Source organism: Temnothorax longispinosus, chromosome 7 (assembly GCF_030848805.1).
Source record: "Temnothorax longispinosus isolate EJ_2023e chromosome 7, Tlon_JGU_v1, whole genome shotgun sequence".
Classification (NCBI taxonomy): Eukaryota; Metazoa; Arthropoda; class Insecta; order Hymenoptera; family Formicidae; genus Temnothorax; species Temnothorax longispinosus.
In genome coordinates this window covers 18,296,589-18,323,146 of record NC_092364.1, presented here as the reverse complement: position 1 = coordinate 18,323,146, position 26,558 = coordinate 18,296,589, and the positions used below count along the sequence as shown (strand labels likewise).

At 30.0% G+C, this 26,558-nt stretch overlaps 2 protein-coding genes across 2 annotated transcripts; both read left to right on the top strand.

The window, feature by feature from the left end:
- The first annotated feature begins 2,228 nt into the window (after window positions 1–2,228).
- Window positions 2,229–17,700, top strand: LOC139817013 (uncharacterized). The gene is made up of 17 exons (XM_071784825.1): window positions 2,229–2,490; window positions 4,022–4,132; window positions 4,809–4,928; window positions 6,731–6,938; window positions 7,154–7,629; window positions 8,162–8,342; window positions 8,430–8,651; window positions 8,829–9,058; window positions 9,714–9,875; window positions 12,209–12,289; window positions 12,455–12,574; window positions 13,460–13,667; window positions 13,886–14,361; window positions 15,158–15,335; window positions 15,423–15,641; window positions 15,809–16,038; window positions 16,604–17,700. The coding sequence occupies exons 2-17, from the start codon at window positions 4,112–4,114 to the stop codon at window positions 16,769–16,771; spliced, it is 3,300 nt and encodes a 1,099-aa protein (XP_071640926.1). The 5' UTR covers window positions 2,229–2,490; window positions 4,022–4,111; the 3' UTR covers window positions 16,772–17,700.
- Window positions 17,701–19,338: 1,638 nt separating this feature from the next.
- Window positions 19,339–26,519, top strand: LOC139816178 (uncharacterized). Its single transcript, XM_071783558.1, has 10 exons — window positions 19,339–19,991; window positions 20,559–20,772; window positions 21,118–21,206; window positions 21,372–21,491; window positions 22,676–22,883; window positions 23,101–23,576; window positions 24,124–24,301; window positions 24,385–24,603; window positions 24,773–25,002; window positions 25,571–26,519. Exons 3-10 carry the CDS (start codon window positions 21,159–21,161, stop codon window positions 25,736–25,738), a joined length of 1,647 nt encoding a protein of 548 aa, XP_071639659.1. The 5' UTR covers window positions 19,339–19,991; window positions 20,559–20,772; window positions 21,118–21,158; the 3' UTR covers window positions 25,739–26,519.
- The last annotated feature ends 39 nt before the right edge of the window (window positions 26,520–26,558 follow it).

The window sequence follows — 26,558 nt, the reverse complement described above, 5'->3', positions numbered from 1 at the left end:
CTCCATGCGCTTGTCTAATGTTTCTGTCCGTGCACGGTACGGATACCTACAGTACGAGTACAGCACGGCTGTGTCTGAATCGACATTTAACCGTGAACTTGGTAACGTTAATCTCCTTTTCCAAATCGAAGTTGTCAAGAGTATGAATTTCTTTAATCAAACGAATAACGTCTCAGGTAACAGCGGAAGAATGAGTAAAATTGCTAGTTTAGAATCTGAAGAACATATGTTGTGTAATTTTTGGCGACAAAATCCAACACATATTATAGACACCGATAAGATTGCGAGGGAATAACTCGGAGTAATAAATTAATCGTCTTATAAGAAATTGGATTCGATTTGTATCCTTTGTATTTGTATTCAATCCGACTTCTGTGACAAACTTATAATTTTTTTGAAATACCAGTATTTTTTAAAATCAAGTATTATTTAGAATATAATTATTAACAAATTATTTCAAATTATTTCTTATACAATGTGTTTCAAAATTATGAATAAAGGGTTATCTTAATTTACCCGACTTGTGTTTATCTTTGCTAGTCTAATTAGTCAGTTTTTACCTATAGTTCTGAAAAAATACTTTGTATTTTTTATTAATTTTTTAAATAAAAATTTGTATAATAAGATATTTGTATTTATTGCGTGCATGATTCACCATTAAACAACGGCCATTTAAATTTTATCCAATCATTGCATTATGTAAAGTACATGGCTAGCGTGACCAAATTGCTGCGGTAATTGTTTGAAAAACAGTTTTTCTCAATTACGTAAATAATTTTGACGTTGATCGAGATGGGATATTTGCTATCGAAATATGCAGATAATTTATTGTATCCTTAAGCGATATATGCTAACATCTCGATTGTCTATAGATCAGTAAAGGCTAGTTTAAATCTTTACCTATAACTTTGCTAGGTATAAGTAGCAATTTAATTCGGCCTTGATAGCAGTAACCTTCATATCATTGGCCTGGAAACATTTCTGTAATAACGCATTCTCGGTGTATTACGAACTTGTATACGACTTGTATTGCAAAATTGATAAAGCTATGAAACTACATAAATTCATTAATGTAGCCGATATAAATTGTTTCTTTTTATTATGTGTTCTCTTATGTAACTTGGTTTAGAATGTATGCTGCAAACTAATTACACGTAATATTATACTAATTGATTATTATGTTTAATGATTTTAATTGACATAATAAAGTTCAACATTAATAATTCAGATGTCTGATAATAATCAAACAGGTTTTTTTTACAAATTAACGATCTTACGGCAGTGATACTTGATTATAGGCGGAACAGCATGCTTACAGCATGTAGATTTGGTGACAACGCACACCAAACCGTTCGATGCTGGCCAAAGTGTCGAGCGAATCACAGACGTAGTCTCTTGCTTTGGTGTGCGTTACCAGCACATTCCCTCCACATGCTGTATAAGCATGCTGTTCCGTCTGCAGCTACTGCAGCCTGTCATATAGGCGATCCATATCATTGGAATGGCTGCTATATTTCATTAATGACTGTATAGCTCTTCGCAGTACATATACCTAGATATCTATACTTACAACTGCATCCTAAAAAAATTGTTTCTCCATTTTAAAACATATAGGTATATCCTTAATTACATTCTGTTTCCTAAATTGCAGCGATTATAAAATGTTTCTAACTTTCTTATCTTTAGTCTATACAATATACATAGATACTTTTGTATCAAAACTTGATTTTTAAGTTATAAAAAATTAAGCTATATAAATCTCTGTCGAGATTTTCGAGAATCGTGCTTTAAAGATATAAGTATAATTTATTGTATTTTTAATGGACACTCTAGCAAAATTTTAATTTTACAATATTAAAAAATTATATAAATTAAATGTAACAAAAATTTATAAAACAAAAAAATGGCACGTATACGGGCATATATAATCAAGTTTTGTTAAATTCTAAAATGAAAAATACATAAGATAAATAAATAAATAAATAAATACGTAAGATACATAGCATTAAAAGTAGACACATTTCGTTATCGATTTCAGCAATTTACTTCACGTCATACCTAAGGCAATATCAAGAAATGCTAAGTAACTATTATTATGTTATATCAAGAGCAATAGCTTTATAAATTTCATGATTTGCGCAGTTCGTACAGTGTTCACATGTCAATTGTAAAGTTTTAGAGAGAGGGATATCTAGAATTATATACGTGAGACAAGTAATAGGTAGGTAGTCAGTCAAATGATGACAGTCGACTTTTATCCGTGTTCGTATGCACTTCGTTCTTCACTTGCCTACTGTATCTTTCTTCGAAAGGATGATCTTCACATAGTGGAAAAACTGTTCCGTGTTCCATTACGACATCTTCTTTTTTAAGGAAGACCGGTTTTATCGATTTCTATTCAAGTTTGAACAGTCTTTGCTGGACCATATCTGTTACATACCGTCTTTGATACTGTGGATACTATCTTTGACTTGTCAACTGCGACTGAAGGTATTATACACTTTACAATTAAAAATTTTTTTTTAAACATGTTACTCTATCGTACGTCTGTGTCTTATATTATTTTTGTATCGTTGTTTAGAATAATTTACTGTTTTCGATAACCATATGGTGATTTTTTTTAGTAGCGATCGAGTATTGAGAATATTTCAGTATTTTTCTTCTTATGTAGATGTGTTATAAAGAAAGTAAATCTTGTAAATAAATCGTCGTTAACTGTTTCGAGTGAGTTTCTTTTGTTTATGAGTTTAGTGCGAATCTCTATTCAGTTGTACAAGCACGTAAATAGAATTTAGTAGACCATGGTCAAAAGAAATTAAGTGATCCAGATTTTTTTTAAATATTACGATAGTGTAATACGACAAAGTACTGATTCCGTCTATGGTTATATATAATTAAATAAAGATAAAAAGATTATGGAGCAAAACTATCACAGCTACACATTTGATGCAATAGCAGTCAAACTTTGCTAACTGATTATTACTATCTGTTTTATATGATATTACATGATATTTGCTTTATGTAGAACTAGCAGAATCTGTTAATTCTTGTTAAACAAAATGATTTATATCAAATACATTTGCTGCTGCAGCAGAATCGTCAAAGCATTGATGGAAAAATAGAAATAAACTTGTTATTATTGCAAAGTAATTTGCAGATTTAACTATTATAAGAATTATTATTTTCTAATCAAAATATTACATTATCGCAGTATAAATAAATAAAACTAATATTTTGTAAAATCTTTTTTGCTATGTATATAATAATTAACCCTAATCCCTCCAACCATGCACTTTCGTATCCCACGCGTTTCTAACGGTCGTTCGTTCCGGAAAACCAACGGCCGTGGAATAATCCCCCCCCATCCCTAAAAAAAGTTGTTATAGTGGGGAACATCAGGTAGAAAATTCAAAGCCCTAGCTCATTTACTCTCGAAATGCCAAACAGTCAAAATCGCGTTAGGACACGAAAGTGCATAGTTGGAGGATTACGTCAGTGTTGTGTGTAGGTAAGTGAGCATTTTTTTTCGATAAAAATGTATTTTTGTGTACAATTTAAGCGTATTTAAAATATTTTTGTCGTTAAAAAAAATTTGATATTCCACAGAGGATTATTATGGCATAGAGGCAGGCGGAAGAGGTGGGGAGGAGCTACGATTATACAAAAAAATTTAATTTTTTTACATAAAAAATATCTGTCACACTTCAAATTCGTCTTTTCTTATTCAGAAATTCTTTTTCTAGAAAAAATATTTAAATAAATAATTTCCAAATTTTCTTTACATTGATTTTTAGTCGAAGGTATAAAGATATTATAATAATTTTTGGGGAATTTTTCAAAGCTATTAACATATTGAAAAACGCGAAAGTACATAATTGGAGGAATTAAGTGGCGGAAAAAACGTTGAAGGAATTAGGATTAAAATCACATTTGTTGTAATAAAAATTTATCTATCTTTCAATTTTTTTAAACCGATTTACTTCATGCATGGTTATTTATGATGAATTTATTTATGATGCAGTGATATTCTCTTGAACCTAAAGTGACACCGATCGATTGCACTCAGGATTCTTACATCTACAACTTAGAAAATCCGAATATCTTCAGCGACATGGTTGCAGATCATATGAAGGTAAATATAAGTAATACAATAGCTGTTATACATAGCGTCAAAACTTGTGCTCTTGATGCGGAACAGATGTATCAAGATTTTTGTTGTTCTTGAGTCCTTGAAATGCTTTAGAATACAATAGAAACAAATACAGATAGGTATCCCCTACTTTTCGAAAAACAAGAGACACGGTGTTGTCTCGTGCCAAGTACACGCGCAGCGAGATCGCACTGTATATCTTTACGCGACGCGATTCGCTTTACGTCAGTCGTCACTTCGCTTTTACGAAAGATATACATTAATACTGTTTTTGGTAATCGAAACAAATCCGAAGAGGCTTTTCTCTTTTACGGTAAAAATTTTTTATATAAATTATTGGTAATTTGTTTCTCCGCTTTACGCCATTTCGGCTTACGAAAGGTTTTATAGGAACGCTCTGCTTTTTCGGATAGCAAGGAAAACCTGTATTCGAGGCTTATCAGTTATTTTTATACGGTATTAGGTTAGATTTTCATCAGTGCCATGTGCTGAAATATGCAATGGATATCCAGTGAATTGAAAAAGTGATAAATTATGTATTGATAGAAAAGTTAAATTGAAAGTTATCGTCAATACATGACTAATGTGAAACACAGCTTAAAGTTACAGAAGGCAAAGATAAACAATTAAAACAGTCTGACCTGTATACTGTTTATAGACCTTTACCGTGGAAAATGGCGTTTACAAAGGGCAAGATACCCATACATCGAATAAGTATAAGAGCCTCGGAGAATTAATGTGGATTAGCATTAAGAGCCATGGGGACAAAATCGCACATGTAAGTCGACATGATATTAATTATATTAATACATAAGATTTTTTAAAAAGAAAAGATACTTTTAATGTTTAGCTCAAGAATAAAAAGATTTAATAAAGACATACTAGTAAAATAAAAAAAAAAACTGATATTAACTCTGCGCGGTCACCGTATTTTTGGAGCACTCACCCTGAGACTTTTAAGTTCAAAGAGTTTTTGAAAGCGTTTCTGTGTTACAAGAAATCTATAAAAATTCATGTATTATCTTTAAGATTTCAAAAAGTGATTTCTAACGTAAGTATTTACATAAGTATGTAAGTATTTACATAGGCCGGAATTGTTACAATTCGCTTCGCAAGCTGAAGCCATTCCCGTAGGGATCATAAATTAAAAATCGATTATGTCTTAAAAGACCCACGGTGTCCACGCAGTGTTAACAATGATGAAGACGGGATCTATTTTAATTGTTCTTCGATCAATTTGTTTATATGATACATGTGTTGAATTATATAACATTTATTTTATCAAAGACACGAGATGAACAAGCAGTGTTAAAAGAGAATGCACATATACATGGAAGATACACATGTACATTAACAGTTTAATATCAAATACATAGAGCGGAATAACGGAAAAGATTTTTGAGATAATACATATAGTCCTAACATGCTTCATAGCGATGATAATATGCTCTTCTTTCATTGCATGTAATGCATGTAAGCAAATTGCATAATGCGTTTTCATGCATCTAATATGACATTTTCCTACAAGAAATAGTTTACTAAATCATAATTTACGTAACATGTTCATGAAAATAAATAGACAGCAAAAACTTATTAGATATATAAAGATAAAGACAAGAGTGTTACGACAAACTTGCCTTATTTCATGATTATAAAATAATTAAGCAATTATAAATAATTATGGTGAATACAATGAATCCTCGCATATGAAATAATTCGTCTTACAATTAGTAGATTTTAACATGGTTGGATGTAATGACAATCTCTTGTTCTCGATCTTATGATGGAAAGAAATCATTAGGTGAAAGCAGTAAATATCTTGAGGCTATTATTTTGACATCTCCGCGATATAATTCAATAGCCCCCTCCCCCGCTCTCTCTCTCTTTCTCTCAGAAAGTGAGAGAGAAAGAATTAATTTGCACAAACTATAATAAAATTAAAATAATGTAAAAATTGGATGTTTTCCATTTAATGATACAAGTCGACACTAACGTCATTCTATCTTTGTTAACATTCAATAAATAACAAAGATAAAAAGCTATGTGTATCGATTCACTAAATGACATGAGCACTCACTGATTGTATATAATTATAGTTTTGTATGAATTAACTTTTGTTTAAATTAACTTTGTTATAATATCAACAAAACTTTGCTTGTATCTGTGCACAATTAATTTTAATATTCTTCATTTAATCTTAATTTATTTCAATTAGTCTGTATTATTATTTCTAATTTTATAAAATTTACGCACAAAGGATATCAATATTTAAACGTAAATACCAGTCTGCCTCGAAACTGTTTTAATTTGATCTTGAAGACGTAACAAGTATAGCTTTCCGAGAATTTATACAATGTTCTAAAATCATGGAATGATATCATAATTATGAAGCTAATTCTGCATTATAATTAATTTTGTATTTTAAAGTTTTATATAATAACAATATTATATATTTTTAGTATTGGTAAGAAATAGATGTTCCGGAATAATGGATTGTTATTTTAATCGTGAGCTAATGACATTGCAATATAACTTCCTTATATTTATGCAATACTCTTGATAAGATAATTTTGTGTTTAGCTGGACGCACGCACTGAAGAAACGTTCACATACGCGGAGCTGCAAGATAAAGTTGTGAGATGCGCGTTATGGCTGCAAAAACAAGGAATCAAATCTGGCGACGTCATTAGTGTGTGCACGAATAATCACCCCAATTGCATCGTGCCCTGTATTGCGGCAACTTATGTCAACGCGATTTTCAATCCGTGGAACGAGAGCATGGATTTGCGTAAGATATTCAGAAATAATCATTGTCAAACGTTTTTACGTATTGCATTAGATTAGATTAGTAAATTAGATATAATGCATTTCCGACAACAATGCGCGCGAATACAATTTTGTCTATCTTGTGGTTAATTAAATATAAATTTTTATTATTTGACTGTACAATAATATTTAGCATAGTATTTATTTCTTTACTAATTATGATGTATTTGTCATCAGCAACGGCGCTGCACGTTTTGCAACTGACCACGCCGAAGGTGATTTTCTGCAGCGAGAAATCCGTGGATGTCGTCTTGAAGGGGATGAAAGAGAAAAATTGCAGTCCTACGGTAGTGGTTTTCGGCAAGCATGTCGGCGCGACTTCGTTCTCAGATATCCTAAGAAATTGCAACGATGCGGAAGTGGCAAATTTCCGTTACGCCGAGCTCGACGACATCAAACAAACGGCGTGCATCATGCACTCGTCGGGTACGACGGGGATGCCAAAAGGCGTTGAATTGTCTAACTACACTATGTTACTCATCAGCGAGGACAACAACTTTAATATGTCTAACTTATCAACACTTTGGTTCTCATCTCTTTATTGGATCAGCGGAGTAATGCTAAATGTGAAAGCAATCACGCAGGGTGCTACAGTGATTATCTATCCGGAATTTGACGAGGAGATGACTTGCCAATTGATTGAGAAATTTAAAGTAATATTATTTTAAGAAATTTTATTTTTTTTATCATAAAATATTTTATTTATTGAATTATTAAAATAGATTCTTAATTTTTAAAATTTTTTTATTTAAAAGACAATAATGACTGAAATATATTTGCCCGCTGATGCACTGACTTCTTGCTGTAAAGATAACTCTTATAGCATCAATGATTTAGTTTCTGCTTTCTCGCGAATCCTATGGTGCAATTAAGTTAACTTTCTTCGAGCAAATTGTAATATTTTTAATTTACAGTAATAAGTTCTGAATAATAACTTATTGTTATTATATAACAATGCTATTAATTTCCTGTCAAATTTGTTTGCCGTCTGTAGACGTACATTTATGTGTGTGTGCATGGAACTGTATTTATCTCGATTGCAAAAAAAAATACAAATTGCTATTTCAAGAGAATAAAACATAGTCTAGCTATATCAGTATCATACTTATTATTTAAATTGCATAATCACATTTGCATGTGTATAATGTGTCGAAATCTAAAAACGAAAATTATTTTTCAACCTAGGTAGCAGTTATCTTCCTTAGCACGAGTATGATAAATCGGTTTATCAGAGCGGGATACGCAGGACGGAAATATTCATTACCATCTTTAAAAATCATATTAGGAGGTGGTGCGGTAATTAAACCAAAAGTGCAAGAAGAACTGAAACGTACTTTACCGCACGTTCAGATATTGCAAGCTTATGGTAAATATCGTTATAATGCTATAAAACATTAATATATATTAATGTTTACCGTAAAAATTTGATTATACCGACTCCTTGTGTTTTTAGGAATGACGGAACTTGGTGGTCTCGTAACATTGCAAGAACCAAATCACAAGAACGGATCTTGCGGAACAGTAGCTAAGAATGTGCAAATAAAAATTGTGGATCCAGAAAGCGGGAAAGTACTTGGTCCGAATCAGTCGGGAGAAATATGGATAAAATCTATAATCATGATGAACGGTTACTATAGGAATCCCGAAGCGACGAAAAGTACGATTGATGAAGAAGGTAAACAGGTCATATTTGTTATAAATGATAATTATATAATTAAAAATAAATTGTGAGTTAATTAATTGACGTATTGATTGCAAACTAAATAAATTGTATTACAATAAATTAAAAACAACGTAACTAACGGTATTATAGAAATCTAATATCACAAAAATAAATTTGGCACTCTTTCAGGATGGTTGCACTCGGGTGATATCGGTTATTTTGACGAAGATGGGGAACTATTCATTATTGACAGGATAAAAGAGCTTATAAAATATAGAGGCTATCAGATTTCACCCGGAGAAATCGAAGGTGTTTTAATAACGCATCCAGCAGTGTTGGAAGTTGCAGTAATATCGATACCTCATGCAATAGACGATGAACATCCTCTTGCTTATGTCACCAAAAAGCCTGGTGCCAAGGTATAATGTTTGTTAGAATATTAGAGAACAAAATTAGAGAATAAGAGTTTACAAAATAAAATTTATTAGTTAGCAAAATAGAATAATTGCAAATCGGTTTTGCGTATTCTAGGGGATAGTCTCTCAGAAATCTAGTGAATAGAGAATTATATTCGTAAGAACCGTTGTTAGAAAATTAAAATCATTGAAAAAGCAAACAGAAAAATCTGCAAGCTAATTCAGATAAGAGCGAAGACGTCTGTATCAGTTTAACAAAGTAGATTTTAAAACTGTGATGTAACCGCGGAGAAGAAAGAAAAGAATACAGAGATAAGAATGCAAATATTGACTTTTGTCAGCGCTTTTAATTGAAAATTAATTGTAACCGTACAGTATAACAATATTTGACCGATATTCTAGCTTCGAAAAAAATTCAGTACAATAACATTTTTTATATTCTTTTAAATATATTGTCAAGATTTTTTCACATTTTAATCATAATACTAAATATGTAAGTTTTTGTTTTCTTTGCTTTATATACCTATATGAAGTTAAATTTTTGTATTTCAGCAAAGTACAATATATTTATATATATCTCGTTTAATGCGGAGTAGAAAATATTTATTTTTTATATTAAAATGTTCTTTGTAGTTGCAATGATTGAATTTTGTTTCAGGAGACAGAGCAAGAATTAATAAACTTTGTGGCAAAAAATATGATGGATCACTACAAACTTCGTGCGGGAGTGATATTTCTGGATGCTTTTCCGTATACAGGTTCAGGAAAAATTGCGAGAAAAGATTTAAAAGAAATGGCTAAAAAATTATTTAAGCACACTAATTAATTACATCTATTCAGTAAAGCAAAATTTGTAAATATTATATATATTTACACAAATTTTGCTTTATATATATATATATAATCATGTATGGTTTTTCCGAATAGATATTATAAACAGAGCAGATAAACATTTTTCAATCTTATAAAAGGACTATTGATAAGACTATGGATGATAAAGATACGTAATTTTCTTAGAATTAGAATGAATCTAGTCTTCAAAATAAGTTTTAGAAATAATAGCAATGTAGTTATTTTTAATGTGGAGATTTTTACAGGTAATTAAAATCTGTTTGCAGATGTTTGTTTAATGTTTTAATAACAGGATTGCATGACTATTTAATTAGCGAATTGGAAAAAAACTTGAAAATATGTAGTTATTTAGTAAAAGGTTATGTTTTATATCGATAATACTTGTCTTGTTAAAAATAATAAAAAAATATAAATAATAAAATTTTGAGTTGCTGAATATAAGGTCCCAGTAAAATATATCTTAAAATCTAAAATCAAGTAACTATTAATCAACATTCTTTATAATTTTCATTTTTCTTTTCTTAAATATAGTTATGTAATAGTTATGTAATATGTTTGAGTGGCACGCAATTTTCTTATCACTTGCCTACGATCTATCAGAGTTGTAAGCAAGATTGCAATTTATATGCTTTTAACGGACATAAATAAAATATTAATTTCAGTATTTGTTAAAAAATATATATAAATTAAATATTATAATAATTTATTAAATAATAAATAATATTAATAATATAAATCAAGAATTAAATTCTAAGAAAAAATATACACCAAATAATATAGAACTAAAAATAGACACTACCAGTTATTTAGTTTAAAAATGTTTTCCTTAGATAATTATTAGAAAACATAGAATAAGAAATATTAAGATTAATTGATGTAATCACAATAATGACACTGCAAATTTTATGATTTACGATTGGAAGCTGTCTAATTTGTGAGGAAGGGATAGTATAAAGATGCATACGCGACGTATAGTCAGTAAATGCTCGCAGTCTACTGCTAACAGCGCTTATAAGTTTACTGTTATTAGCTGTTATTACTTGTCTGTCGAATATTCTTCAAAAAGGATAATTTTTGTCTAATAAAGAAGTCCTCCATCAAGTACAAAATTTTCTCTGTTACAATAAAGGTATTGTACTTAGTTGTGCCTCCTGCATTATTTTTTTTTATTTACAGTAATATACTGAATTTTGCCGAATATCTTCAGAAATTCAAGTATTTATCCTCTCATTCATAGATATATTATACATAATTGTCAGATAGAATAAATAAAGATATTGAAACGTTAAGTTTTTATTGTTTATTTAAATAAATAAATATATATATACATATATATATATATATATATATATATATTTATATGGGTGTGTGTATCTGAATTTAACTCTATTTTATATTTTAAAAATAATTCAATTCTCGATTTCAAACAACTTGCAGTCGCTCTGAAGATCAACTGTTATTAAAAGTATTTCGTTGTGTATGTTTGTTCTGTGTTTTGTTACAAGTGTGTGATGTACATTTACATAAATTCTCACGATTAAATCAGCATCTACATAACTTAATTAACAAAGATAAAAAATTATGCAGCAAAACCGTAAAAAATGTCATTGTTTTAATAGCTTAATAAAATTCAATTAATGAAATAATCTGCAGATAAAACAGTTATTGTATAAAAAATTGTTATATATTTTTAATTATTATATTTTTAATCCTCCATGTGCATACGTGGGTTTACAGCGTCCGAATCAAAATAATATCTATTCGTAACCGTAAAACTGGCAAGCCTGTCTGTCCGGCTCCTTTCTCTTCAAAAAGAAAGTAGGTAAAAGACGAGACTCAAGAGCCTAGAGCCGTTAAATAAGATCAATATATTGCCAAATACCGAGCAAATCAGATCTCATACGAATGTCTCAGACCCACTAAGTGGTCCACTAAACGTGACTTTTTTCTGTAAGTAATTAAAATGAGACTTATTCTGTAAGTAGTTAAGTTTATATTCATTGTCACACATTCTATAATATACGATAAAGACTGGCCCATATTTTAACAGGTATTTAATTTAAGACTCATGTTCACTGGACATTTTCTTTTTATTTTGATGAATACTACCTGCTCTAAAAATATGTAACATTTTTTTAAAATACCCTGTACATATTTATATTTAAATTATACATGTATTATATGTATTATATTTGTTCAACACATTGATATATGAACATATACTTTGATAGTCAATATCAGTTTCGCTCAATTTAGAACAACTATAAAATGTATTTATGATGCAATATTGTAGAGTGACCTTGCGTTGGATCGCATTCAAAATCTTATGTTACGATGGCAGACTTAAATATTTCTAACAAAATGGTTGAACATGTCTCGAAGGTAGGTCCAAAATCAGCCAAATAATGATCTATTTATGTGATCTTTCCATGTTACATCTAAAGAACAAAACTATGAATGTATGATTGACGTAAAAGACATATGGCGTAGAAACATTAAGGACAATAAACAATTAAAACAGTTTGGTATACAATATGTCGTTTACAGAATTTTACCGTGGAAAATGGCGTTTACAAGGGTAAAGAGGACCGTAAATCGAATAACTACAAATGTGTTGGAGAAATGTTATGGACTAATATAAGAAATCATGGAAATAATATCGCATACGTGAGTCGACGATTACATATGACAGCAAAACAATTAAAATTAAAAAAAACGGATATAAATATTTAAAGCTTATAAATATTTGACTAAATAAGAAAGAAGATTCAATAAAAACATATTCTAAAACTTAAAAACTGATATTAATAATGTTGAAGGTAAAATCTATTTCGATTGCTCTTCGAAATTGTTTATATAATACATGTTGAATTACATAAAATTGTTTTATCAAAGACATAAGATGAACAATGTTGAAAGAGAATGCATGTGTATAGTAGAAGAAATATATATTTTAATATCAAATATAGTGCAGAATAATAGAAAAAAAAATAGGTTTTATGCTTTATAGCGATAATAATATGCGTTTTTTACATATGTTATAATGCTTTTCTACAAAAAACAGCTTATTATCAAAGAATTTTTTTAGCAATGTTATATGCTAGCAATGTTAGCAAATAGAGAGCAAAAAGTTTATGAGACACAGAGACATAGAGAGACGTGTGAAAAGAAAATTTAAATTGTAGATTTGAAATAATTGCGGAATTAATCCTAACGTTAGAAACAGCATTCTAAAAAAAATTCTTATTTTAATATTATTGAAGATAAAATTCTCTTATTTTAAATTTTATCATAAAAAGTAATGAGATAGAAGAAATAAATATCTTAAAATTATTTTACCACATTTTGCATAATACAATTTAATAGATATATCTAAAAATAATAATCTGAAAAACTCAAAAATGGATTTAGATAGAATTCTTTAAAAATTAAGTAGAAATTATTGCAATTATGCAGTGTTAAATTTAAGTTTGTTTTAATCGTGAGTTAATGACTGCAATATAACTTCCTTATATTTATGCAATACTCTTGATAAGATAATTTTGTGTTCAGCTGGATGCACGCACCGAAAAAACGGTAACATACGCACAGCTGCAAGATAAAGTTGTGAGATGTGCTTTATGGCTGCAAAAACAAGGAATCAAATCCGGTGACGTCATCAGCTTGTGCACGAATAATCATCTCAATTCCATCGTGCCTTGTCTTTCGGCAGCTTATATCAATGCGATTTTCAACCCGTGGTACGAAAACATGGACTTGCGTAAGTTCTTCCTCGATTATCAAATAGTAATAATTCTGCATATTTTATTTAATTAACTTAACGGATTAGAAGTAATGCATTTCCGATAATGCGATTCAAATACAATTACAAGTTTATCTTTTAGATATTAATTAAATAAAAATTTTCATTATTTAAATAAACAATAATATTAAGCATAACATTTATTTTTATAATACTTACGAGTTATTCGTAATCAGAAACTGCAATACACGTTTTGGAACTGACCACGCCGAAGGTGATCTTCTGCAATGAGAAATCCGTAGATGTCGTCTTGAGCGCGATAAAAGAAAAAAATATTAATCCCACGGTGGTGATTTTCGGCAAGCATACCGATGCAATTTCGTTCTCTGATATTTTGAACAAATGCAATGATGCGGAAGTCTCAAATTTCCGTTATGTTGAGCTCGACGACATCCAGAAGGCGGCGTGCATCTTGCACTCGTCGGGTACTACGGGACTGCCGAAAGGTGTCGAACTGTCCAACTACTACCTACTAATTTTAGGCCAAGACAAAAATTTAAAAATAAATAACGCGCCATCACTTTGGTTTTCTTCTCTTTATTGGCTGAGTGGGATAATGCTGAACTTTAATGCGATCGTGAATAGTTCCAAAGTGATCCTCTATCCAGAATTTGACGAAGAGATGACTTGTCAACTGATAGAGAAATACAAAGTAATATTATGTTAAATGCTTGTTTAAATAATTAAAGCGAAATAATTTTAATTTTCAAAATTTGTTATTGCAAAAATAATGATGACTAAAATGTCACGTTGATATAATTACGTCGTAAAGTAAAGGTACCAATACCTGAACATGTATCTATATCCGGACACCTTTATTATTTATAAGTATAACGCGAATTAAAATCAAAGATAAAAGTATTTTTTCGTGTAGTTTGAAACTTCAATTATAATATCCAAACGTTTATTTTCATAAATTTATATTTTTTTAAATGTATCCAGACACAGGTACGTGTTCAGGTATTGGTACATTTCCTACGCTTAAGTGTCCGGGTATTGGTACCTTTACCTTACTTCTTATTATGAATAAGTAATCACGATAATTTTTAGTTTTTACCCTCTGGTGAACTTTATGATGAAGTTGAAATGAATTGTAAAAAATGTGAAGTGATTTGGTCTTGCTTTAAGCATACTGTAATGTTTTCTATTTCAGCTAATTGTCGCGATAACTTTTATTATTAATAGAATAATGCGATCAGTTCTTTATCAAAACTTGTCATTCATACGTGACATATATTTGAGATAACAAATTACATTTTGATAAATTAATAGCGAATCACATATGATAATATTTTACAGTCAAGATATATGAAAAATGTAATTATGATACATATGTTTCATGATGTATCCTTGTTTATATTATAAATTGTAAATTTTATAATTGGTTTTATGTTTGAATATTGCGCATAATATGACGGAATCCAATAGTAAATTATTTTATTGTCTAGGCAGGATTTGTTTTCTTGAGCTCTAGCATGCTCAATCGGTTTCTCAATGCGGGCTACGTAAAGAAATATTCTTTGTTATCTTTGGAAACAATTTTATACGGTGGTGCAACAACTAAATCAAAAGTGCAGGAAGAATTGAGACGTATTTTGCCACATGTCCAGATATTACAATGTTACGGTAAATATAGTTATAATACGATAACATATTCACATATATTAATGCGTGTGTGTTATGAAAGTTTGATTATATTTCTTGTATTTTTAGGACTGACGGAAACCGGTGTCACAACAATGCAATTACCGAACCACAAGAATGGATCTTGTGGAACAGTTGCTAAGAATGTACAAATAAAAATTGTGGACCCAGAAAACGGAAAAGTACTTGGTCCGAATCAGTCGGGGGAAATATGGATAAAATCTTTAACCTTAATGACTGGTTATTATAGAAATCCTGAGGCGACGAAAAGTACGGTCGATGAGAAAGGTAAAGAGTTTCTATCTATAATAATAATTATATAATAATATAATATTTAAAAGTGCGTTACGACTTAATGCATGCAAAGTAAATTATATTCTATTCAATCTAAATAAACATATTTAATAATATCGTGAAAATCTAATATCGCAAATATAAATTTGGAATTCTTTCAGGTTGGCTACACTCGGGTGATATCGGTTATTTTGACGACGACGGGGAATTGTTCATTGTTGACAGAATGAAGGAACTCATAAAATATAGAGGCTATCAGATTTCACCCGGAGAAATCGAAGGTGTGTTAATGTCTCATCCAGCAGTGTTAGAAGTAGCAGTAATAGGAGTACCTCATGAGTTAGACGATGAGCACCCTCTTGCTTTTGTCACCAAGAGGCCTAATGTCAAGGTACAATTGTTGTTAGCATGATAAGATCATAGAACAAAGATTTATAAAATCAAATCAAATACCAACAAAATAAACCGATTTATTCCGTGGAATATTTTCTTAAAATTTCTAATAGATATCTAATAGATAGAGAATCAAGCTCATAAAAATAAAGACGTTAATGCGATCAAAATCAGAGCCCGATGAATAAATCTGTTTAAATGAGTAAAGATTTGGTTCAATCATGAAGGAATCGCGAAAAGAATGAAACTTCTAGATAAAAATATATTGCCCTAGTTAACGCTTTTAACTGGAACTCTGTAAGATAAAACATGGTTTGATATAAGATTGACATTGAGTTAGTTTAAAAAATTTCATAATAAAGTTCTTAATAAATTGTTATTATAAAAGATTTTGTAATATTTTACTTACAAGCAATATCTAAATGTCTATTTCTTTATTTCATAATAAATAAAGTACATTATCGGATTATACGAATGATTCATACATTACTTTTTAATACAAAATAAGAAATATTGTTAATGTATAAGAATGTTTCTGCATTGCTATAATTTTCTTTGTACAGGTAACGGAACAGGAATTGATAGACTTTGTAGCGGAGAACATGATGGATCACTTCAAACTACGTGCAGGAGTGATATTTCTGGATGCTTTTCCATATACAGGTTCAGGGAAAATTGCGAGAAAAGATTTAAAAGAAATAGCTAAAAAATTATTTAAGCATACTACTTAATTATATCTATTCGATAATGCAAAATTTATGAATGCATATAATATACGGGTGTCCGACAAGTCACTGATCAATCGAGAAGTGAAAGTAGATTGAGTCAAATTGAAAAGAAAAGTTATATTACTATTTTGTAAAATTTTCAATAGTTATTGTGTAATTAATAAAAAAATCTGACAAGCGAATGAGCGCATGAGAAACGATAATCTGGACTCGGTAGGTATGTAAAATGGCTGAGGGCGTTTTTGGGAAGCTTGCTGTTAGCGTCATTGGCCTAGTTTACACCGATCTCTTGATACGCGTATCAAATAGTATATTTGAACTGATCAGCCAATAATCAGACTTATTTACTAGTTATTTACTATTTAATACGCGTATCAAGTGATCGGTGTAAACTAGGCCATTGCGTCATTCTATCTTATCGATCATTAAATGTAAAACAAAGATAGAATGACGCAATAGCAATGATAACGCGCTCCCCGAACGCAGCTTCAGTTGTTAAATCTCTTAGCAACAAGTAAGCATCATCTCATAGGGAGAGTAGAGTTATGTAGCGAGCGACGAACGCGACGCATGATACGATCGCGCGCCAAAAAACTGGTTCACCTCTCGTTATCAAATAATGCTCACTGTTGCGATAAATTTTTAAATTAACTGACTCATCTCCAGTGACTTTGACCTTAACATATGTTGTAGAGTTTTAATGTTGTGAAAGTTGTTACAGATAATCGCAATGTGTTTGCAGATGTTTAATTAATGCTGTAATAACAGGATTGTATGACTACTTATTTAGCGAATTGATGTAAGCAAAACTTGAAAAAATTATTGTATAATTTTTTTTCACGTTTATAATACTTGTCTTGTTAAAAATGGTTATAGAATATAACTGCAATATAAACATAAAAACTTAGAAAAATATATCTTATCAAAATCAAGTACATATTAATCAATTTTCTTTATAATTTCTACATTTTTTATTTTCATAAATGTAGTTATGAGGGAGTCCTAGATTTCTACTTTTGTCTCCTTGAATAATCTAATCAAAGGGCAACAGAAAACCATATCCATAATTATTATCATCTTCGTAGCTAAAAAAACATACAATAAATATTTTAATAATTTGATATGAGGACCCTCGAAATTCAAATGATGAGAAGTCAAGGCAGTTGGGTCAGACGCAGATCATTGTGCGTGAAATCAGTAGTAGATTTATTAATCCTCTTCAATACATTATTCCGAGAAAAATCCCGGGATTACAAGTTAAAATTTACAAAACTAACAAAACCATAGTGACTTCTCCAATATTACGGTAAATTACTGCAAATAATAAAAATACTTATGCACAATAATTAGAATTAATCAAAATTTTGTTTCATTAACGTTTCCAATGTTCAAAGTCTGTGTTCTATTTGCTTAAAAACTGCAACTGATTTTAAACTAAATTACTCAAATTGCAAAAATCACATGAACCTCAAGACTCGAATATTATATGAGAAATGTTTTATAATTCACAACACATAACATCTATTATTATCACACACACAGTAAAATGTTTTAAAATACCTATTACATTTTATTCGCAAAAGTTCAGATTAGTATCGTACACTTAAATTTCAACAAGTAGGTAGTCCTACTCAATCACACAAAAACGTCGTGTACAGAATTTACTCAAGTAGTTAGTCCTATTCAATCACACAAAAACGTCGTGTACAGAATTTCATGTAAAAATTGTGACGCGACTTACGTGGGCCAGACTTTGAGGCAACTTAAAACGAGAATTACTGAACACCGTAATCATATCCGTAGAAACACGACAAATCTATCCGTCATTACCGAACATAGATTAGATTTTAATCACGATTTTGACTGGGATAACGTCAAAATTCTGGATAAGGAAAGGTTTTTATCGAAGCGATTGGTATCAGAGATGCTGTATATTAAATTGCAAAAGAACGGTTTGAACTCTCAGGCCGATACAGAGTTTTTGCATCATGCATATGTTTCTATCTTGGATAAACTGTAAACCATGTTCATGACGCTTTGCTTTTCCACAAGTTCTCAATTTTTTTTACAATTTTATATATTTATTACCGCTGATTTATATTTTTTGAATTTTTATTTTTATCTGTTGACCGACGTTTTATATTTATTTGTACAAATTTGACTTTAGACATCCCTGACTATATACCTTTGTATTTATCGTCGACTACCGTATATTATTTATTACTTTATGACCTACACGTTGTCAAGTTTGTTATAAGATACCACTGAGGATGGCTCGGACAGGAGCCGAAACGTTTGGATTTTTGTAAATCGAGGAATAAATCACATTTATATCTGAACGCACCGTGATTCGCGTTGTGGCCCTTTCTACTTATATTCTAAACCCATTTCCATCAAAATCTCGAAAAAAATTTTTTTCACCATCACAAAGCTTCCTCTATGAGGAAGCAATATATATATACAATAATATATACAATAAAATATATATAACAATATACATAAAAAAAAAAAAAAATAATCAAATTTTGAGTTGCTGAATATAAAGACCCAGTAAAATATATTTTACTAAAATCAAGTAACTATTAATCAACTTTCTTTATAATTTCCATTTTTATCTTTCTAAATATAGTAATGTAATGTAGTTATGTAATATGTTTGAGTGGCAATTTTCTTATCACTTGCATACGATCTATCAGAGTTGTAAGCAAGATTGCAATTTATATGCTTTTAACGGACATAAATAAAATATTAATTTCAGTATTTGTTAAAAAAAATATATATATAAATTAAATATATTACAATATTTTATTAAATAATAAATAATATAAATCAAGTTGCATTCAATTCTAAGAAAAATGATATACCAAATAATATAGAACAAAATAGACACTACCAGTTATCTAGTTTAAAAATATTTTTCCTTAAATAAATATTAGAAAACACTGAAAAAGAAATATTAAGACTAACTGATGTAATCACAATAATGACACAGCAAATTTTATGATTTACGATTGGCTGAAGCTCTTTAATTTGTGAGGAAGGGATAGCATAAAGATACGTACGCGATGTATAGTCAGTAAATGCTCGCAGTCTACTGCTGACAGCGCTTATAAATTTACTCTTATTAGCTTGTCTGCCGAATATTCTTCAAAAAGGATAATTTTTGTGTAATAAAAAAGTACAAAATTCCATCAAGTATAAAATTTTCTTTGTTGCAATAAAGGTATTGTACTTAGTTGTGCCATCTGTATTATTTTTTATCTATTTATAGTAACATACTGAATTTTGCCGAATATCTTCAGAAATTCAAGTATTCATCCTTTCATTCAGATATATTATACATAATTGGCAGGTAGAATAAATAAAAATATTGAAACGTTAACTTTTTATTGTTTATTTAAATATATATGTATATGTGTGTGTGTGTGTGTGTGTGTGTATCTGAATTTAACTCTATTTTATATTTTAAAAATAATTCAATTCTCGATTTCAAACAACTTGCAGTCGCTCTGAAGATCAACTGTTATTAAAAGTATTTCGTTGTGTGTGTTTGTTCTGTGATTTGTTTCAAGTGTGTGATGTACATTTACATAAACTTTCACGATTAAATCAGCATCTACATAACTTAATTAACAAAGATAGAAAATTATGCAGCAAAACCGTAAAAGATGTCATTGTTTTAATAGCTTAATAAAATTCAATTAATGAAATAATCTGCAGATAAGACAGTTATTGTATAAAAAATTATTATATATTTTTAATTATTATATTTTTAATCCTCCATGTGCAGTATGTGAGTCTACAGTGTCCGAACCAAATAATATCTACTCGTTACCGTAAAACTGGCAAGCCTGCCTGTTTGGCTTCTTTCTTTTTTAAAAAAAAGACGGGACTCAAGGGCCCAGAGCCGTTAAATAAGATCAATATATTGCCGAATGCCGAGCAAGTCAGATCTCATACGAGCGTCTCAGACCCACTAAGTTCACTAAACGCGACTTTTTTCTGTAAGTAATTAAAGTGAGACTCATTCTGTAAGTAGTTAAGTTTCTATTCATTGTCACACATTCTATAACATTCGATAAAGACTGGCCCATATCTTAATAGGTATTTAATTTAAGACTTATGTTCACTGGACATTTTCTTTTTTATTTTGATGAATACTACCTGCTCTAAAAATATGTAACATTTTTTTAAAATACTTTGTATACATTTACATTTAAATTATACATGTATTATATATATTATATTTGTTCAACACATTGATATATAAACATATATTTTGCTAGTCAATTTCAGTTTCACTCAATTTTAGAACAACTATAAAATGTATTTATGATGCAATATTGTAGAGTGACTTTGTGTTGGATCGCATTCAGAATCTTATATTACGATGGCAGACCTAGATATTTCTAACAAAATGGTTGAACATGTCTCGAAGGTAGGTTCAAAATCAGCCAAATAATGATCTATTTATGTGATCTTTCCATGTTACGTTTAAAGAACACAACTATGAATGCATGATTGACGTAAAAGACATATAGCGTAAAGACATTAAGGACAATAAACAATTAAAACAGTTTGATATACAATATGTCGATTACAGAATTTTACCGTGGAAAATGGCGTTTACAAGGGTAAAGCGGACAGTAAATCGAATAACTACAAAAGTATTGGAGAAATGTTATGGACTAACATAAGAAATCATGGGAATAATATCGCATACGTGAGTCGACGATTACATATAACATCAAAACATTTAAGATTAAAAAAAAACCGACATACATATTTGAAGCTTATAAAAATTCGATTTAATAAGAAAGAAGATTCAATAAAAACATATTCTAAAATTTAATAACTAATATATTAACGATGTTGAAAGTAGAACCTATTGCGATTGCTCTTCGAAATTGTTTATATAATACATGCTGAATTACATAAAATTGTTTTATCCATAGAGATATAAGAATAGAGTGCGCAAGCGAGCTGAAAAAGCGATATAGGAATAGAAAGAGAAAGCTGTCTTTTCACGATAGGAATAGAAATAAGAGAAAGCTGCATATGGGCTTCTTCTGTTTTTGTCTGACAGATGAGGCCTATATGCAGCGTTCTTTTTCTATTCCTATGTTGCAGCCTCTTACGTGCTAGCATATGACTCGCGCACTCTATGGTTTTATCAAAGACATGAGATGAACAAGCAATGCTGAAAGAGAATGCATGTGTATAGTAGAAGAAATACATATTTTAATATCAAATATAGAGCAGAATAATGGAAAACATTTTAAAAAATAGGTTTTATGTTTTATAGCGATGATAATATGCGTTTTTTACGTATGTTATAATGCTTTTCTACAAAATACAGCTTATTATCAAAGATTTTTTTTTAGCAATGTTATATGCTAGCAATGTTAGCAAATAGAGAGCAAAAAATTTATGAGCACAGAGACATAAAAAGAGACGTGTAAAAAGAAAATTTAAATTGTAGATTTGAAATAATTACGGAATTAATCCTAACGCTAGAAACAGCACTCTAAAAAAAGAACTCTTATTTTAATATTATCGAAGATAAAATTCTCTTATTTTAAATTTTATCATAAAAAGTAATGAGATAGAAGAAATAAATATCTTAAAATTATTTTACCACATTTTGCATAATACAATTTAATAGATAATTCTAAAAATATAATAATCTGAAAGACTCAAAAATTGATTTAGATAAAATTCTTTAAAAATTAAGTAGAAATTATTGCAATTATGTAGTGTTAAATTTAAGTTTGTTTTAGTATTGGTAAGAAATAAATGTTTCGGAATAATGGATTGTTATTTTAATCGTGAGCTAATGACTCTGCAATATAACTTCCTTATATATGTATTTATGCAATACTCTTGATAAGATAATTTTGTGTTCAGCTGGATGCACGCACCGAAAAAACGGTAACATACGTACAGCTGCAAGATAAAGTTGTGAGATGCGCCTTATGGCTGCAAAAACAAGGAATCAAATCCGGTGACGTCATCAGCTTGTGCACGAATAATCATCTCAATTCCATCGTGCCTTGTCTTTCGGCAGCTTATATTAATGCGATTTCCAACCCGTGGTACGAAAACATGGACTTGCGTAAGTTCTTCCTCGATTATCAAATAGTAATAATTCTGCATATTTTATTTAATTAACTTAACGGATTAGAAATAATGCATTTCCGATAATGCGTTCAAATACAATTACATTCATCTTGTATATGTTATATAAATTAAATTTTTTATTGTTTAAATGCACAATAATATTAAGCATAACATTTATTTTTATAATACTTACGAGTTACTCTCGTAATCAGAAACTGCAATGCACGTTTTGGAACTGACCACGCCGAAGGTGATCTTCTGCAATGAGAAATCCGTGGATGTCGTCTTGAGCGCGATGAAAGAAAAAAATATTATTTCCACGGTGGTGATTTTCGGCAAGCATGTCGATGCAATTTCGTTCTCTGATATTTTGAACAATTGCAATGATGCGGAAGTCTCAAATTTCCGTTACGTTGAGCTCGACGACATCCAGAAGACGGCGTGTATCTTGCACTCGTCGGGTACTACGGGACTGCCGAAAGGTGTCGAATTGTCCAACTACTACGTACTAATTTTCAGCCAGGAAAAAAACTTAAAAATGAATTACGCGCCATCACTTTGGTTTTCTTCTCTTTATTGGCTGAGTGGGATAATAATGAACTTCAGTGCGATCGTGAATAGTTCCAAAGTGATTCTCTATCCAGAATTTGACGAAGAGATGACTTGTCAACTGATAGAGAAATACAAAGTAATATTATGTTAAATGCTTGTTCAAATAATTAAAACAAAATATTTTTAATTTTCAAGATTCGTTATTCCAAAAATAATGATGACTAAAATGTCACGGTAATATAATTACGTCGTACTTCCTATTATAAATAAGTAATCATAATAATTTTTAAATTTTACCCTCTCGTGAACTTTATGATGAAGTTGCAATAAAATGTGAAATGAATTAGTCTTCTTTTAAGCATACTGTAATGTTTTTTATTTGAGCTAATTGTCGCGATAACTTTTATTACTAATAGAATAATGCGATCAGTTTTTTATCAAAACTTGTCATTCATACGTGACATATGTTTGAGATAACAAATTACATTTTGATAAATTAATAACGAATTACATGATAATATTTTACAGTCAAGATATATGAAAAATGTAATTATGATACATATAATCGTGTTTCATGATGTATCCGTGCTTATATTATAAATTGTAAATTTTATAATTGGTTTCATGTTTGGATATTGCGCATAATATGACGGAATCCAATGGTAAATTATTTTATTGTCTAGGCAGGACTTGTTTTCTTGAGCTCTAGCATGCTCAATCGGTTTCTCAAAGCGGGCTACGTAAAGAAATATTCTTTGTTATCTTTGGAAACAATTTCATACGGTGGTGCAACAACTAAGTCAAAAGTGCAGGAAGAATTGAGGCGTATTTTGCCACATGTCCAGATATTACAAGTTTACGGTAAATATCATTATAATGCGATAAAATATTAACATACATTAATGAGTGTTATAAAATTTCAATTACATTCCTTGTGTTTTTAGCAATGACGGAAACCGGTCTCATAACAATGCAACTACCGAACCACAAGAATGGATCTTGTGGAACAGTTGCTAAGAATGTACAAATAAAAATTGTGGACCCAGAAAACGGAAAAGTACTTGGTCCGAATCAGTCGGGAGAAATATGGATAAAATCTTCAAACATAATGACTGGTTATTATAGAAATCCTGAGGCGACGAAAAGTACGGTTGATGAAGAAGGTAAAGAGTTTCTATCTATAATAATAATTATATAATAATATAATATTTAAAAGTCTGTTACGACTTAATGCATGCAAAGTAAATTATATTCTATTCAATCTAAATGAACATTTTTAATAATATATCGTAAAAATCTAATATCGCAAATATAAATTTGGAATTCTTTCAGGTTGGCTACACTCTGGTGATATCGGTTATTTTGACGACGACGGGGAATTGTTCATTGTTGACAGAATAAAGGAACTCATAAAATATAGAGGCTATCAGATTTCACCCGGAGAAATCGAAGATGTGTTAATGTCGCATTCAGCAGTGCTAGAAGTAGCAGTAATAGGAGTACCTCATGAGTTAGACGATGAGCACCCTCTTGCTTTTGTCACCAAGAGGCCTAATGTCAAGGTACAATTGTTGTTAGCATGATAAGATCATAGAACAAAGATTTATAAAATCAAATACCAACAGAATAAACCGATTTATTCCGTAAAATATTTTTTTAAAATTTCTAATAAATATCTAATAGATAGAGAATCGAGCTCATAAAAAATAAAGACGTTAATGCGATCAAAATCAGAGCCCGATGAATAAATCTGTTTAAATGAGTAAAGATTTGATATTCAATCATGAAGGAATCGCGAAAAGAATGAAACTTCTAGATAAAAATATATTGTCTTAGTTAACGCTTTTAACTGGAATTCTGTAAGATAAAGCATGATTTGATATAAGATTGACATTGAGTTAGTTTCAAAAATTTCATAATAAAGTTCTTAATAAATTGTTATTGTAAAAGATTTTGTAATATTTTATTTACAAGCAATATCTAAATGTCTATTTCTTTATTTATAATAAATAAAATTATACATTATTGGATTATACGACTATTCATATATACATTATTTTTTAATACAAAATAAGAAATATTTTTAATGTATAAGAATGTTTCTGCATTGCTATAATTTTCTTTGTACAGGTGACGGAACAGGAATTGATAGACTTTGTAGCGAAGAACATGATAGATCATTTCAAACTACGTGCAGGAGTGATATTTCTGGATGGTTTTCCATATACAGGTTCAGGGAAAATTGCGAGAAAAGATTTAAAAGAAATAGCTAAAAAATTATTTAAGCATACTACTTAATTATATTTATTCGATAATGCAAAATTTATGAATGCATATAATATACGGGTGTCCGACAAGTCACTGACCAATCGAAAAGTGAAGGTAGATTGAGTCAAATTGAAAAGAAAAGTTATATAACTATTTTGTAAAATTTTCAATAGTTATTGAATAATTAATAAAAAAATCTGACAAGCGAATGAGCGCATGAGAAACGATAATCTGGACTCGGTAGGTATGTAAAATGGCTGAGGGCGTTTTTGGGAAGCTTGTTGTTAGCGTTATTGCGTCATTTCATCTCCATCGATCATTAAATGTAAAACAAGGATAGAATGACGCAATAGCAATGATAACGCGCTCCCCCCGAACGCAGCTTCGGTTGTTAAATCTCTTAGCAACAAGTGAGCATCATCTGATAGCGAGAGTAAATTGTGTAGCGAGCGACGAACGCGACGCATGATACGATCGCGCGCCAGAAACTGGTCCACCTCTCGTTATCAAATAATGCTCACTGTTGCGATAAATTTTTAGATTAACTGACTCACCTCCAGTGACTTTGACCTTAACATATGTTGTAGAGTTTTAATGTTGTAAAAGTTGTTACAGATAATCGCAATGCAATGTGTTTGCTGATGTTTAATTAATGCTGTAATAACAGGATTGTATGACTACTTATTTAGCGAATTGTATGTAAGCAAAACTTGAAAAAATTATTGAATAATTTTTGTTTCACGTTTATAATACTTGTCTTGTTAAAAATGGCTATAGAATATAACTGCAAAATAAACATAAAAGCTTAAAAGACATATCTTATTATCAAAATCAAGTACATATTAATCAA

Bases quoted from the DNA above. Each gene is read 5' to 3' on its own strand.
- LOC139817013 (XM_071784825.1), top strand. From the start codon at position 4,112: ATGGTTGCAGATCATATGAAG. The intron at 4,133-4,808 runs GTAAATATAAGT...TACTGTTTATAG, and splicing joins TGGTTGCAGATCATATGAAG to ACCTTTACCGTGGAAAATGG. The intron at 6,939-7,153 runs GTAAGATATTCA...ATTTGTCATCAG, and splicing joins GAACGAGAGCATGGATTTGC to CAACGGCGCTGCACGTTTTG.
- LOC139816178 (XM_071783558.1), top strand. From the start codon at position 21,159: ATGGCAGACCTAGATATTTCTAACAAAATGGTTGAACATGTCTCGAAG. The intron at 21,492-22,675 runs GTGAGTCGACGA...TTTTGTGTTCAG, and splicing joins ATGGGAATAATATCGCATAC to CTGGATGCACGCACCGAAAA. The intron at 23,577-24,123 runs GTAATATTATGT...TTTATTGTCTAG, and splicing joins AACTGATAGAGAAATACAAA to GCAGGACTTGTTTTCTTGAG.